The following is a 16261-nucleotide window of genomic DNA, read 5'->3' as shown; positions in this document are numbered from 1 at the left end:
CACTTCGGGAAACCGGTGGTGTGGGGGCCTAGCGCAGACCTGCCTCTCCCTTCTCCTGCTGCCGTGGGGCGTAGGGCCTGCCTTGGCAGCCGTGCTGGCCTGCGAGAGGGGTGCTGGCGCCGGCCCTGGGCGAGGGGCCACGGGGTAAAACAGTCAGGGAACGGAAGGCAGGCTTCCCGCGACGGGAATGTACAAAGGTCCTCCCAGCACTACACCGGCTTTCCGGCATGCGGGTGTGGGCCTGGGGTACCCCAGGGTTTGCGCCGGCACTGTTCTGGTTGGAGCTGGGGAGTCTTTCTTTCTGTCCTTTCCCCAAACCTCAAAAAAAAGTAGCGTTCAAACATAACAGCTCAAGTGTATGCAATTATACTAATGTGAACGTCCTACACTTATATTCGTGAGACGGACTCCGCATTGTCCAAGGACTTCTGCGAGTCCTGAGTCTGTGCCACTTAATTCATAGAAATATTGTTAAAAAGGTGTAAATGTTTATGTCAAAGTGGATAGCTTTTGTGTTTTGTTTCAGTTTTGGACACTTCTGATGTGATGTAATTTCTCAAGACAATTACTTAAGTGATGAAATCCTGTTAGGGGTCTTGCATACTTAACAACTAAAAGTGTCCTTTCACAGGAAAAAAAAATGTTCTTGGAACTTGTTCAAACAGAAATCCTAAATTTTAACACTTCATGCTTTTACTTTAGCAGTGTACATCAACAGTATAATTTAAAGTAGGGTGGGAATAAATGTGAACTGCTGATCCTTTCCAGTTCAGGGTGGCTGCTATTTGATCCAGTTCTTAATCGCAAGGAAGAAATGTCGTCCGGAGCAAGTGGAGAGTCCATTCTTTATGCAATATTGTGACTTAGTTTCTGATTTATCTGATTGTAGGTGAACGAATTAAAAAGCCAGTTCCTCTTCAGGAACAGACTGTTAAAGATGCAAAGGGACGATATCAGCGTTTCCATGGAGCATTTACTGGTGGTTTCTCTGCTGGTTACTTTAACACTGTTGGCACAAAGGAAGGTAAGATATTTTTCTGTCTTCCTGGAAGGGTTAATTGATGACCATAATTTAATGTTAGTGAAAACAAATTAACTTGTCATTAAGCCATTTTTTGTGCTATTCATTATACTGTAAATAGTTGAAACAGTATTGTTGAAGTTATTGCCCCTTGAGTTTTTGGACTGCAGTTTTATAGATGTTCCCTTGACGTATCCTTAAGGTTTAAGGTGAAATGTTTGAATTGTTTTCAAATATTATGTTGCAGTTTACAGTACCTTACTTAGATATTTACTTTCTTTAAAGGATGGACTCCTTCAGCTTTTGTATCATCACGGCAGAAGAGAGCAGACAGAACTATTCTTGGACCAGAAGACTTCATGGATGAAGAGGTAAATTTAGAAAGGAATACAGATCTTTTGGAAGTAGTTGCGATGACAGCAGGTTTTTCAGGCAATGAAATCTTCTAAAGAACTTAAATACCGAAAATGGAAGTAACTTTAAAATTACTTCTTGTATACAGTGTTATACTGCTAGGTCCTATAAGATGTTTTGTAGATTCACTTAGGAAGCTCCTGTGGTCTCAATATTAAAAAAACCCCAGAACTCAACCCTTTCACTTTCTTCATCAGAAAATACAAATACTTTTGAAGCTGTTTAAAATATGACCATTCAGGTTATTGAAAAAACAACCGTATAAATGGCTTGAAAAAATTAGCCAATATGAGGGTCATATCCCGTTTTCTTTCCTTTACCATTACAGTAAGTAAGCATTTGAGGAAAACATGTTTAATCTAAATTTTTCCATTTTGTCTATATTTTCCAGGATCTTAGTGAATTTGGGATAGCACCAAAAGATATTACAACCACAGATGATTTTGCATCCAAAGCTAAAGACAGAATAAAAGAGAAAGCTAGACAGATTGCAGGAGTAGTTGCTGCCATTCCAGGAACCACCGCATTTGATGATTTAATAGGACCATCAAAGTAAGTAGATTTAAATAAAAGTTAACCAAACAATTCCTTTCACTTAGAAGTGTTGTATTGGTTAGAAAAGTAATGTTTGACCACAGTAATCCATGAAAGAGACTGGAAGATCTGCAGTGTTACACTTTCTAAGTGGCTTCCACCTGGATTTTTGTTTCATATGTGCAAACTTGTACCAGGTAAACATTTACGAACTGGGATGTAGTATATATGCAAATGTTGATACATTCAGATTTGATTTTAAAGTGGGGTATAAAAACATAATTTTGAATGGTATATATGTATATTATTTCTCAATAAATATTAAAAATGTGGTTTGAGGTAATTTTTTTTCCTTTTGTTTTCTTCTTAGAATAACAATTGGGGTTGAACTGTTACGAAAAATGGGCTGGAAAGAAGGACAAGGAATTGGACCGCGAGTCAAAAGAAAGCCACGCAGGCAGAAACCTGGTAAGTTTAATGAAGTTCCTGAACTCATTAATAGAAAGTTAGCATTCATAGACTGATTAGAAAGTTCATTTTAAAACCTCCTTTTATTTGGTCTTTAATCTTTTGTTTCTTTAATCTTAGAGAAATTTAATAAAGAACTGTAATGTAATAGGATGCTGTTATGTCTCTTACAGACCCCGCAGTGAAAGTGTATGGTTGTGCATTACCACCTGGACTGTCTGAGGGTTCTGAGGTATTGAACAGGCAAAGGTTGTTTGTTGACTTATGTAAGAATGTGTGCTAACACATTTTAAAAGAAAAATTCTTTAGTGTCTCTGAACAGTATTTTAACATGCAGTTCCAAGTTTTGTTAAAAGTATTCATAAATACTTATGCTTACTGTGAAGAAAGGTTTTAATGTAACTAAATTTATTCTTTTGCTACCTAAGTATGTGTAGTTCATACATATTTTCATATATAATTTAGAAAATGCAAACTTGCGTAGTCTCATGTTAACTAAATGTTGTAAAAGCTCAACATACAAAACTTTTAGTCATATTTGCTGTTATATACTTTTATTTTGTACAAGGATGAAGAGGATGAATACCAGCCAGAGAATGTGACATTTGCGCCAAAAGATGTAATGCCTGTAGATTTGACTCCAAAAGAGAATGTCCATGGACTTGGCTATAAGGGTTTGGACCCCTCACAAGCTTTGTTTGGTGTATCTGGAAGAGAACACCTGAATCTTTTCACAGGTGGTTCTGAAGACACAAGCAATTTACTTGGTGATCTGAGACACAGTAAAGGAAGAAAACTAGGTATTACGGGTCAGGTGAGGACATTTTTTAATGCATTCTATTATTAGTGGAGTAAAATCTAAATACATTTTGTTTTTTCTCCTGTGGAAGGCACCTAGTCATTGTAGGGTTATTGTAAGAAATATTGTGTGGTTTGAGAACAGGATTTTTTTTTGTACTTAGTATGAAGGTGTGGGCAAATCCTTAGAACTCTTAAATGCCTTCACTTATTGATATTGTTAAAGAGAACTATAAAATACCACACTCTGAATAGTTGGGTGGAGAAAATTCTTGTGTGACTTTGATTAGAGAAAGTTAATATCCAATATGTTTTTAGTTTACATTTTTTTGTCAATTTTACTTTCAGTAATGTTGAATCTGTCAGCTAGAGAGGTTTTGCTTCCCTCCATGGTATTTGTAGTTCTTATGCAGAAGCACCGTCAATTTATATTTCTGGGAATTATGCTTGTTTAATTTTCATGCAAACTTACATTTTTTTCGTTTTGAGAACTTAACCTGCTCTTAGTCAGACTGCAGATATTACCTTGTGGAATTAGGCTGCTGTCCTCATTCTGTACGGACCAAACTCACTGTTCTTCCCTGCCAAGGGAGTGGAATATGTTTGCTTTTGTGTTCGGTGAGGTTTTGTTTTGGTTTTGGTTTTTTTCACTAGTTGGTAGCACTTTTTTTTGTGAAGCTGTATATTTTTCCCAGTATATATATGTATACTGGACATCTTATATAATATAGATGGATAGATATACATGTAGACGTGTTCTGACATATGACTTAAAAGTATTATTTTTACACTTTTGAATTCTCATTATTTTTATTTAAAATATATTTTAGGCTTTTGGTGTAGGAGCCTTAGAGGAAGAAGATGATGATATTTATGCAACTGAAACACTGTCAAAATATGATACAGTTCTAAAAGATGAAGAACCTGGAGATGGCTTGTATGGCTGGACAGCACCTAAGCAGTATAAGTCCAAAAAAAGTAAGAACTGTAGTTCTGTGTGTAGTCTTTATTTTCCAAATATTTTAATTTTCAGTGGACTGGTATCTTCTAGCTCTGATATCTGAAACTTCATCTAGTCTTCCTTCTGTATTGAAGTGTCCAAATCTGGAAATAATTTCCAAAGTCCTCAACTAACCCCAGTGTAGTTTAAACTCCCAAATTACATTTTTAAAAGGAGAATATGTGCTGCTTGAGATACAGCATTCAATTCCACTGAAGGAAACGACTGATTGTGAATCATGGCTACAAAATATGACCCAATGCTTGTGAAGAGAATTTTTTTTTTAATATACTTGTGTATTTTCAAATAACATTTGTAAATTTTATCTTGATACCACTTTATTTTCAGTGCAACTCTTAAGTGCATGAAATACTGCAGTGATTTCTAGAGTACCTGTTGATGTTAGTTGTACACAATTAGTGGCACTCATGATGTTAGCTGTGCACAGTAGTGATACTGTTGCCTCACTATTAGCCATGTTCATCTTTCAGCAATCTCTCTGGTAGTAGTTTTTTAGCTGTATAATATAATCCAGATTCAGAACGCTTAATTTTAAATGAAAGGTAGTGAAGACAAAGAACTACAATTGTGCTCCATGAAATATATTGAAAAATGGAAAATACTCAGAAAAAATGCTTTTTGCCAAACATACATGTTTTAAATACTGACCAACCGTATGGTCATTTTGTAGGGTCTGAAAGAGAAGTTAAATATATAGGCAAAATCTTGGATGGTTTTTCCTTGGCATCAAAATCATCAACTCCAAGAAAGGTAAGCAGATATTGATATTGTGTTAAGAATAACATCAGCAAATTGACATGAGCTGTATGGACTTTACTGTTGCTCAGTGTTTTTTATGTTCTTAGAAATAAAAGTTCTGGTCAGCAATAAAGGTTGCTGAATGAGCAAAATTACAGCTATTCAATACAAACATAAAATTTGTCATACTACTGGATGAATTTAAACTTTGCCTATGTACTGGCTTTGAACAAATGCTTTCCACACTGTCCACTGTTATTTGGCATAAAGGTGGAGGAATGGTTTGATTTAACTTTGAAATAAAAAGATGTACATCTTTTGCTTCTAGATCTTTCAGATGTAACATCCAGTTTTCTGTAAAAATCAGGCCCCATGCTTCAGCTACTTCATTATTTTGGTTACAAGTTAATTTGTTAGCCCTATTCTCAGGTTTGCATCATTTATGCCATATATATTTGCATAAATTAGAATGACAAACAGAATTGTGTGACATGGTCCTTTTTCTAATGAAGAAAAAGGAAGAACATTTGCATGATATATAAAATTGCATCGTATAGGAGGCACAGGGGTAACCTTTAAAGTAACAGAGCTTGAATGAAGAACGTGGGGGAAAAGGACTTTGGAAGACATTAAAATACAGTAAGCACAGATGTACTCAGTAGTCCAATTAATTGATTAAATTATGTGACTTCTGTTTTTTAAAAAAAATTAATTATTAAGCAATACCAAGAGCATTTTCTCAAATAAAAGCAATGCATATTAAGACTCTAGTTAATTTTGCTGTGGCTTGATGTGCATGTTTTCCTATTTTTTGTAGTCGTTACATATTAACAATATAACAGTTTGTTCCCATAGTTTGTATTACGATGCCACTTACTGACTGGGTCTAAAAGAATCAGTAGCCTGTAATATCCGTTTCTATTGCCAAGATGTAAATTGAGGAATTTTTAGATTGAGGTGACTTTTTCTGAAACACATTTGTAAGTGTTAAATATGAAGTTGTATCTCTTTCCTAGTAGATTTTTGTTTTGTTGTCCCCCCGCCAAGATTTATCCACCACCTGACCTGCCACGAAATTACAGACCAGTCCATTACTTTCGACCTGTGATAGCAGCTGGGAATGAAAACTACCATTTACGGAAGGCATTAGAGGAATCGACTGGAAAACTTGAGAGTGATACGACACAACAAAGCAGGCACGCTTTGAATGCATCTCAGAGGAGGGAACGACTAGGAGAGACTGGTCTAAAAGGTATTGATAGATGTGACCACACCTTTGCTTGTGTTTCAGGTCCCCTGTTTGTTTATGTAACAGTAAAAGTTTGGTCTAGCCTTGAACACTATTTTCTAATACAAACATACTAAATCTGCTTGGCTTAGCTAGAATACCTTATCATTGTTCAGTTTCATCTCAACAGATGAATTGTTGACATATCTGCCTGTATTTTCATTTACTTAAATCTTTTAACATGAAAAGTATGTGTGGGATTGTGTTTTGTTGTGTTGTGTTGTTTTCTTTTTTCTTCTTTTTTTGTGGCTTTAATATGAATTCGGAATATAGTAGGCTGTGAGTTTTTTTTTTTTCCTGTAAAATGGGGTTTCACTGAAATGTATGCAAATTCACTAAAAAGGTAATTTTTAAATGTGGTTTGCATTTATATCTATAATAGTAAAGTTTAAAAAGTAGTATGTAAATATGTGGTAAATAACATAAAAGATGCAATAGTGGCCAATTTTTTATCTGCCATCTCTGCCATTGCTGTTTATTGCTCCTTAAGAGCATTTTCTCTGAATGTATATGTATAGCGGTAGGCTTTTTTCCTCCACTAAAGTGGCAGAAATAGTTGTAGTAATTTTTCATTTCTATTTATCTCTTACTGCTTTTTTTTGTTTTAGGTCCAGCTCCTTCTGTTTTGGAATATCTGTCTGAGAAAGATAGAGAAAGACTCAAAAAAGCGAAACAAGCATCTGAACAACAAACGAAAGCAAAAATATTGCCTCAGCAATCACGAAATAGCAGATTCCAGCCAGCCTCCCCAGATGATGCTTCTCACAAATGGCAAATGTTGTTGGGGGGGCAGTTAGCAAATGCCGGTTCTAGTGACTTCAAACCATTTGCAAGAAATCCAGAAAAACAAAAAAGATATGAAAGTTTTGTGAAAAGTCTTAAACAAGGAGAAAAAGGTAACTGATTAATCGGTAAGGTAACAGATTAATCCTGACGTTTTAATTTTTATCTGAAAAATATTTCTTGATTTTTTTTTTTTTTCTTTTCTTTTTTCCCCTTTTTTGTCATTATGCATTTTATGTTCACTATGAGTTCTTTTCCTGAATTTCACAACATTTGTGCCTCTACTTCTTTTTAGGGCCAATATTAAAAAAAATTTTTACTGATATTTAATTGTGTGACTTCAGGAAAACTGCTCAGCAATTTTAAGTGTCAGGAAGACTTGATTTTAGGCATTACATTTCATACTTTTATGCTCTATCAGAAGTGAAGTTATCCAGGATGTTCTACTTAACTGCCTGTATTTCTGGGTTTCCCTTCTTTCATTTGCCAGACTTCAGCTTTGGCCGGTACCGTAAACTATGCATGGAACAAGCGTTTTCATTTAGTTTGTTTCTCTTTGAGGAGTAAAACTGACAGATCCTATAAAGGCAGAAAGATTATTGGGTCACAGTAGAAAGGCAGTTTTTTGTCTTTTCCCGCACAAGACAGGAAAAATCAAAAGAAAACCCATAACCTGCACTTCCAGAGGAGTTAAGGACCTGAGAATGAATGAAGTAGTTCACACTTGCCGAAGCTTGTATTACATGTCCTTTGGATACTCAAAATGCCACTGTCACTTATGTTTTTCTCAGAAAAATTTGTGGCTGTAAAATCATAGCATACAGGCAGAGCAAAAAAACCCAACCCCCTTCATCTGCTCTTTTTATGCTGTTTCAGTCTCCTTCCATTTTGTTTAGGTTTTTGCTATTAAATGATACTAATGTTAAACCAGGTGTTTACAATGCCTTGTGGTGAGTTCCCCAGTACTGTGATTTTTCTGTAAGGTATAAAAAGCTGAAATCCGATCTAGGGAGATCAGCAGCAGCAGGTGAATCTAGATTGTCTTAAAATAAAAAAAAAAAAGGGTTGGTTTGTTTTTAAATTTTATAATATAAAGGGGCATTTGGGGAAGAAGAAAAAGGGCACCAGCAAAGTTTTGCAGAGGAAAGAGTATAGGATCAAGTAGAAAACCTAGTTTTGTTATTTTAGGATTTTTTAAAAATAATCCTTTTCATTATGTGAAAAAAGATTTCCTGGTCAGTAGCCTCTTCTGGTTACTGCATTGGGACAGACTACTTGAGCTTTGAACCCATAGTTCCTCCTCTCAGGTCTGGGTTTTTCCCTGTGTAAAATGGAGTAACCTCTTATGACTGTAAGTGCCTCCTTAGCCATAATAATGAAAATGCAGAAATATTTAAATAACTTGAATGATTAAGATTCTGTTTGTAAGAGTGTCTTTGCTTGGCTGGTGTTATTTCTTTTTCCTTCTGGGAGTAAATTTGAATCTATTGCTTTAAACAGGGTCTGTATTGTTTACAAAAACCTGTGTCCAAATTCTGTACTTATGGGCACCAGAAAGCTCCCTGAAGTTACCAAAGCCTGGTCAGGCTTACTCACTGGTTAACTTTTTTTGTTCTGTGTTTTAGTTATTTGATAAAGCTTTGGATTATATTTTCTGTTTTAAACACCTATTAAATCCATTAAGTGTTTTGAACATTCCTTAGAGGGCAATGAATAAGGAGTCAGCATTACAAGTAAAATTATTTAAAAAATCTGTCTTGCATTTGGAAAATGCTATCATTCTTGCTATCCTGAAAAACTACCTCCGCTTATCAAGGAATAACACAGTTGAGATTAATACTATCCTTAAACTAAATACTCATTAAATACTTGCAAGGATGTTTGCTAATTACCTTATTTTTTTGTTTGAAAAGCGTCAGACTTAAGTAAGCTGTAATCTCTGCTAAGCATTTCTCTCCTTATCTTATAGTAGATACACTGGAGAATTATTTAGATCCGAGTATGACAGAATGGGAGCGAGGAAGAGAACAAGAGGAGTTCTTCCGTGCAGCAATGTTCTACAAATCCTCAAATTCAACACTGTCATCCAGGTTTACCCGGGCCAAATATGAAGATGATGTTGACAAAGTTGAAGTTCCTCGGGACCAAGAGGTATATACTGTTTACAGTCTTCTGGCACATTGGAGCTGCAGTTGCTGCCTTAACCCTGACTTTCAAAATTCTTTTTCTTTAAAACTCTTTTGTAGATATAATGTCAACGTTTTGTTACCCTTCTGTTTAGCAAACTTTTGAAAACACTCACTGCATACAAAGCAGTGATTTGTTAAACTACACTTAAATATTTATGTTTCTGTCCTGTCCTTAAGTCGTACAACTGTAACAGTCAATTCAGTAAGTTGTTAACTTATTGAGCAGCTATAAATGTTTGACTTTTTTCAGAATGATATTGATGATAAGGAAACTGCTGTGAAGATGAAGATGTTTGGCAAACTCACAAGAGACAAGTTTGAATGGCATCCTGAAAAGCTGTTGTGTAAAAGATTTAATGTTCCTGATCCATATCCTGAGTAAGATGATTGATACTAATATTTTTAACACTTTTTGAAAATTCTGAGTTTTTCATATGCTTGTGGAAAATCTGGCTTGATGTTTTCTTTTTGTGTCATAATAGATGTAATATAGAACTGCCTAATGTTATTATTTGCCTCATTAAACATGGTGAGCTCTGGCAAAATAGTATGCATTTTAAGGACAACTATAGGTGTTTCAGCTTGTTGTAGATAATTTGAGGCCTTTTCTGCGCTGAAAACAATAATCAACAAACAATTTTATCTCCCTCTAGTTCTTCCATTGTTGGGTTACCAAAAGTGAAACGAGACAAGTATTCTGTGTTTAATTTCTTAACTCTGCCTGAGCCCACCACATCTGTAACTCAAGCAACAAATGAAAAAATCCAACAGAATAACAGTCTCAACAGTAAGTTTGTTGTCACTTTATTCATTTAGCTATAAATGAGATAATAGTATAGAAAAAGCATATCTTTGTCATGGAGAACTTCTCCACCTGATTTTTTTTTTAATTAAAAAAATCCAAACAAACAAATTGAAAATAAATTCAGTGACACAAAAACTGAAGTCAGTGCTATTATGCTGATTTCTTCTACCTAGAAGACCTTTGTAGGTCAGATACTCGTTAGAAAGATTTTAAAAATGTCAAACTATACTGAAGAGGCAGAGTAATTTAAAATCAAGTGGGCCATGAAATGCAGGATAATTTGGCATGCAACTGATTTGAATGTTTGGGATGTTTTTAGAAGCAAAGAAACCTTCAAGATGGGATGTGTCAGATAAAGAGAAGGAGAAAAAAGATTCTATCAGTGAATTCATTAGTCTTGCTAGATCAAAAGCTGATGTTCAGCAGCAGCCACCAGTGCCAGCAACAGAAGTATGTGGAACTGGGTCGAGTGAAACTCTTCCCACTGAGGTGAGTTTACAACGGTGTTTGAACTTAAAGGGGAATAGCTGTAAACCTTCACAAACCTGAAATAAGGTTGGGTAATGTATGAATTGATTTAATACAGATCAGTTTGCGGAAGAGCCAACTCAGGATAAGCAAGAACGTGAGATTATACTTTGAAGAATTTTGCAGTTATAACTTTGAGACGTAAAACATTTACAGCATACAAGGACATCAAGTATGACTATACTTGAAGTAGCAGCTTAAGAGAAGATAAAATGTAACTCAGCAGTCTGGGAGTTAAATTCAGTTCCTCACAGGCACAGTATTTTTTTGTTTGTTTGGTTTTTTTTTCTGCTTTGAATGGAGGAAGGTGCATACTTTGGGGAGAAGGGTGATGTCTTCCTTTTGCTTAAATTTAGTAGTGTATAATTTAAGTTTGAATTAATGAACTAGAATTTATAATATCTGGAGATTTATTTTCAACTGCCTGTGTAGCACAAATTGCACTATCCTTTACAGGACATTGACTTAGTTTAGCAGCATTTCAGGGTTTTACTATTTTCGACGAGCAGTTCCTAAGATTGTGTATTTCACAGCTATCGTGATATTTGAGTGTTTTGTAAATACACATCAGCATGTTTGAAGTTATTATATCAAAGAGAGATTGTTAGTTTCTTTAGTGTTTAAATACAGTTTGTTATGATGCTGTTTTGCAGGTAGCTGATGAAGATAAGGATCAGGAAGAAGAAAGCAGACCATCCATGGACTTATTTAAGGCCATCTTTGTGAGTTCCTCAGATGAAAAATCATCTTCCTCTGAAGAAGAGAGTGATGAAGAACAGCAACCAACTACGTCGGTAATAGATTCAGAAACCACCAAGCAAGTTGATCTACCAGACAGTTCTTTATCTAATGTGCAAGGTAGTACTTAATGGATGTTCATTTTTATAAATATCTTGTAAAAGCTTCAGTTGTTAATCAAGTACTCCAGGACTGCTAGGACAGTGCTCTTGTGCAGATCATCTGGCATTGGTGGAGCTGGTCATGTAGAAAACGTGAATAATCATCACTGAATAAGGCCTTGCGTGTTATAGTGTTACTTACGTTGCCATGTATCTTGCGTAGATTTTACAAGCAAACTGCCCTATGGAGTACGCTTGTTAAACAGTGAGGGGGAACAAAACATCTAACGTTAGAGCATACTTCACTGAGAAATACAGGGAAACTTCTGTACCTATGATAAATTGTAAGATAGGTTGATAAATTATGGCTGTCTTGTGGTGGATATTTGACAAATTCAGAAATAAATAACTTGCATTTCTTTGATAATTAAATTCACTCTCTAAATATTCCAGTAAAATATAATGTTGAAATAATTTTACTAAGACATCAAAAAGTTACATTTTATTTGTATTCTAGTTATAAAGTTGCCAGAATACTTCCACAAGAGAGGGAGAAGACCAATCGTTTACTCTACTTCATAGTAAAATCGAATAAGCGAGCTGTAAAAAGTTCCCGTATTTTCAGAATGTCATTAAATTAACAAAATGTACAATATACTTAGCTTACAATGGAAATACTTCGTGCACTTACTGTCACAGTTGGTTCTGTTAACATCTAACTTTTAGTGTTTATTAACTTTATACATCTTGTGGAGTCTTTTATTCATTCTAAGTAATGGAAAAGTAGTACTGTGTTACTAAATAAAAGCAAACGCATGCACTGATATTCATTTAATTAGTAATTGTATATTGTAAAAGGTCAATTTTGATTAAAAAAAAAAAAAAAAACCAAAACAGTATGTTGACATGTTTCAGAATGTCAGCTGTCCGGTTAGCCAAAGCAGTCCACAGAGATAGAGGATGCTGATCAATTTGCTTTCTTAGAGGTTTTTAGAAAGCCTTCTTTAACTTTATTCAGCACTTCTTGGAAAAAGTGTTACCTTATTTTCCTTTCAAATAAAGAAGTTTTTGGTTTTTTCATAGAGAATGTGGTTGCTACAGCTGATCCTGGCGTTTCTTTGTTGCCTACTTCAAAGCAGGAACTGGATGCAACACAGGAATTTGGACCAAAGTTGCCTCCAGCTTTTTCTTCTGGTAGGTTCTGTATAGACTTCTAGTGTGTAAATTCTGCATATTGAAGTTGTATGTAAGATACACGATATTTCTCTTTAAAAAACATTTGTGAATAGGCACTTTACCTCTTAAATGCCTGTGTTATATCAAACTGGCATCAGCAAATGCTTTGTTATGCTGTGACCCGCTAGCAGGAGCCTCTTTGCCTGTGTACCAATTTTGTTGTAGCTCTATAGAGGCAATGATTGAAGAATTGTAGTGAAAATACGGGACCAGCCTTGCAATTTCTTTAATAACAGATGGCAAAGGCATTTAATTACAGTACGAAGGTTGCAGTTAGGAGTTTTAGGCATTTCATTTCCATTTGAAAGCTTAGGGTTTTGGTTTTTTGGTTTTTTTAAACTATCCTATTACATTAAAAGTAATATAGAATTTAATAATAAAATTACCTTTTTTTGGTCATGTTTTTTTTGTTTCTGCATTTGCTTTGCTCTTTAGGCCCTACTTGGCAACAAGAACCAGTGGTGCCAGCAAGTTTTCCTGGGCCTAGTAGGAAAGAAAAACATAGGAAGAACAGAGAGAAACACAAGACTAAGCGAGAGCACAAACACAAAAAGGAAAAGGTATTTAACTTAAATAAACAGTTTATTGATTCTTTGATCTACCAGTCAAAATTTTTTATTATTTATGCTAGGTTGTAGAAAATAGATATGCTGGAACTAGAACTTAAGCAACAGAGTTTCTCAGGTGTCTTGAAACCTGAACTTCAGAAAATTATCCAGTTCCGGTGCTGCTTTTTCCATATATACGATGTGACTAGAGATACAACATTGTGGGTAGTTTAATATTGTATGCTGAAGATGTCAGGCATATTCTGAGAACTGTATAAAATTCATGGCTTGTATACAAATAATAATAATGAAATTTCTATTTTAGGGGGGGTTGAGTGCTTGGGATGAAATGAGTGACTTTGGTATATTTTTTTTTATCTCAGTCCGAGTAGTGGAAAAGAGTCATTGTTAAGTGTTCTGTTTCAGTTAAGCTTGGATTCTACACTGAAATCAACTTTTTGCTGTTATTGCCTTTCAGAAAAACCCAAGTCTTTCACAATGAAATACGGGATTATTTCTCTTTTCTTTACAGAAAAAGAAACATAAGAAACAGAAAAACAAAGGAAAACACAAGAATAAAAAATCAGAAAAAGACAGCAGCTCAGACACTGCAGATAGCAGTGACAGCCTTAGTGATATAGATACCACAGGCTTGTCACCCAAAGAACTTCTAAGAAGGTAAACAGAAAGTTTACTTAAACACTTGCAAATTTTGCAGTGAATAACCAAAACCTCAATTTATGAGTTGTCATTCTAGTGAACCTATTTGCAGCAAACATTGGATCAGTCTCTTTATGAATATAAAATACTGCTCAGTTTTTTTAATGAAGTGAGGAAAGATTACAAATATTAGGCATTTTAAGCTAGAGGGTAATTAATTTTAGGATAGAAGCCTCTTAAGGTAAAGGAGACTAAAATACACAGCTCAGCTAGTTAGTGGAGGTTATAGTTAAAGATGACTGATATTTTTGGAAGGTATTTTGAATGGGAATTAAAAATTGAACAAGTGCAGGTGGTGATTCATATTTCTGTACTTTGTCTACTTCTCTTTACTTGGAAACACTGGAAGCAACATTGTCTGCTTCAGAATGTTTTGAGTCTGCTTCCGTTTGTTGATAATTAGCGAAAGATCTGATTCAAATAGATCCATTGTGTGGCATTGATGCTTAAGATCTGTGCGTGAGCAAGAGCAGTGAAGCAAGCAGAACAATGTTTGAGTCATATACATGTCTGCTAAATTTAGACTGTGCTGTTACATTTTTATAAACTAGAGACTTGAACATAATGCCAACAGAAATGTGAAAATTGAAAAAGAACGATTTGCAATTTCATTTTGCTCACACACTTGAAGTAAAGTACAAACAAAAGTAACTGTCTCTAGTTCAGATCATAGTCAACTTTAAGTGCATCCCATGTGGAACAGTCACTGCGTTGGCTTCTGTTTGGCGTCTCTTACTAGCTGAAGGAGAGGTCTCAAGGTAATTGGTGAAATACCACATCCAGCTGGCAAAATGATTGGGGTCTAGGTATTTAGTGGAATAGACACGTACCAATGGAAAGGCTGGCATTCGAAAGGACTCTGCCTTCCATTCCTTTGGAACTGAGCTTCAGTTGTGTACTGGCATTTTCTTATTAAACTGCTTCTCCTTTGATTTCTAAATAGCTACAATATGTGTTTATGCATTTTGCACAAAATGTTAGACTTCTTTGTGCAACCAGTTATTTTGGAAGTCTTCGCATTTGCATGTCTCTCTTTACATCACTGAGAAAATATTTTTATCTCACATAACTCAGATCTCTCTTAAACTAAGGTTTAAGAAACTGCTCAAGTAATTAAATGTTCTTAATGTTGCATGTTACTGTTCAATCTGACCTCTTTTTCTTTCTCCCTTTTAGATTGAAACAACTTCAGTATTGAAGAGGTAGCTTGTTTCCTTCGGTGCTGTGTGACTTGATACTGAATTTTTGATCTCCTCCATGATGGTAGATCAATCATGTACACTTTGAAGCACTGTAGATACTGTATTCATATTGAATTTGTTTGAAAGTAAATGTGCATATGTTTATTTTGTGATGCTTCATATGTTCAAAATGTATGGATTATGGAATGTTGAAAAGACCTTTTTCTGGGCAGCATAATCTGAAATACTGCAGGCTTTGTTTTAATTAACATGAAACAAGGTATTTTAATAAACTTAAGTATTGCAAATCATTTTTGTATAGTAAGTCATTGCCTAGGACCTCTAAAATGCTGGAGAGTAAGTTTCAGTCTGAATTAAGTTAGGAAGTTAAAAACTAAAGCAATGTAAAATGTGTATTGGGTGCAAGTATTGTCAATGAGTCTAATGCAGAATTTCACATTGCAGTTTTGCAGTATCTGGCTGTACTTGGAGTTATTTTTACACCTCCAAATTTTATATAGCATTTACCATAGAAGATCTAAAGCAGTAAACTGTCATTTTGACACAAATTATTAAGGCTAATGTACTAAAAGATTAGTACTATAATTATAATGTGCCTTATTTTATGTAGTTACAATGAAAACTGTTTATACCACTTTTTTCATGCAGTACATTTAAAAAGCAATTGTCATCTTGTAGAATTATTTTAATACAAACTTTGAAATAATACTGAACTGCTTTTTGAATGATCAGGCTGTTAAAATAGACCCCCAGAACTTCCCTTTCCAGGTGCACAGGGAAACCAAGAATATTCCTGCTTAACACTTCTAACAAAAGCCTTGAACTGCAATTCGCTGTTGTAGATGGCAGTTCTCTGGGGCCTGATTTAATGTATTTTTCGGTGTCCAGAGCTTTGTGACAGCTCTTGATGAGAGCAAAGTGATAGAACAGTCTTGTGTTGGCACAGATTGTGCGGTTTTAAATGTAAAGTCAACAAGAGAACTTGAGTGATGGAAGGAAAAATAAGGAATTGGGCCTTGAGGTTGCCTCCGTTGCAGGAAAAAAATAAACCCGACAACTGCATTGCGCGGCAGTTCCTCGGAGTTTGTTCCCTGTTAGCGTGGAAGCTCTCGCGGCGGGAGCAGCAGCG

General features: G+C 35.2%; 1 protein-coding gene across 1 annotated transcript; it reads left to right on the top strand.

Moving 5' to 3' along the window:
- Window positions 1–227: 227 nt before the first annotated feature.
- Window positions 228–15419, top strand: GPATCH1 (G patch domain containing 1). The gene is made up of 20 exons (XM_009575033.1): window positions 228–246; window positions 890–1024; window positions 1307–1392; window positions 1827–1987; window positions 2340–2437; window positions 2611–2669; window positions 3006–3251; window positions 4066–4213; window positions 4927–5006; window positions 6042–6246; window positions 6891–7178; window positions 9035–9216; window positions 9505–9632; window positions 9908–10041; window positions 10379–10548; window positions 11241–11445; window positions 12510–12620; window positions 13098–13222; window positions 13743–13888; window positions 15107–15419. The coding sequence occupies exons 1-20, from the start codon at window positions 228–230 to the stop codon at window positions 15126–15128; spliced, it is 2748 nt and encodes a 915-aa protein (XP_009573328.1). The 3' UTR covers window positions 15129–15419.
- The last annotated feature ends 842 nt before the right edge of the window (window positions 15420–16261 follow it).

This window comes from Fulmarus glacialis, unplaced genomic scaffold (assembly GCF_000690835.1).
Source record: "Fulmarus glacialis isolate BGI_N327 unplaced genomic scaffold, ASM69083v1 Scaffold51493, whole genome shotgun sequence".
In the NCBI taxonomy this organism is placed as follows: domain Eukaryota; kingdom Metazoa; phylum Chordata; class Aves; order Procellariiformes; family Procellariidae; genus Fulmarus; species Fulmarus glacialis.
The sequence above is the reverse complement of the archived record's forward strand: the minus strand, read 5'-3'. Positions and strand labels throughout refer to the sequence as shown.

What these genes read in the sequence shown, in the direction of transcription:
- GPATCH1 (XM_009575033.1), top strand. An exon ending in GTGAAACTCTTCCCACTGAG is followed by an intron (nt 10,549 to 11,240) that starts GTGAGTTTACAA and finishes GCTGTTTTGCAG; the next exon opens with GTAGCTGATGAAGATAAGGA. An exon ending in CCCAAAGAACTTCTAAGAAG is followed by an intron (nt 13,889 to 15,106) that starts GTAAACAGAAAG and finishes TCTCCCTTTTAG; the next exon opens with ATTGAAACAACTTCAGTATT.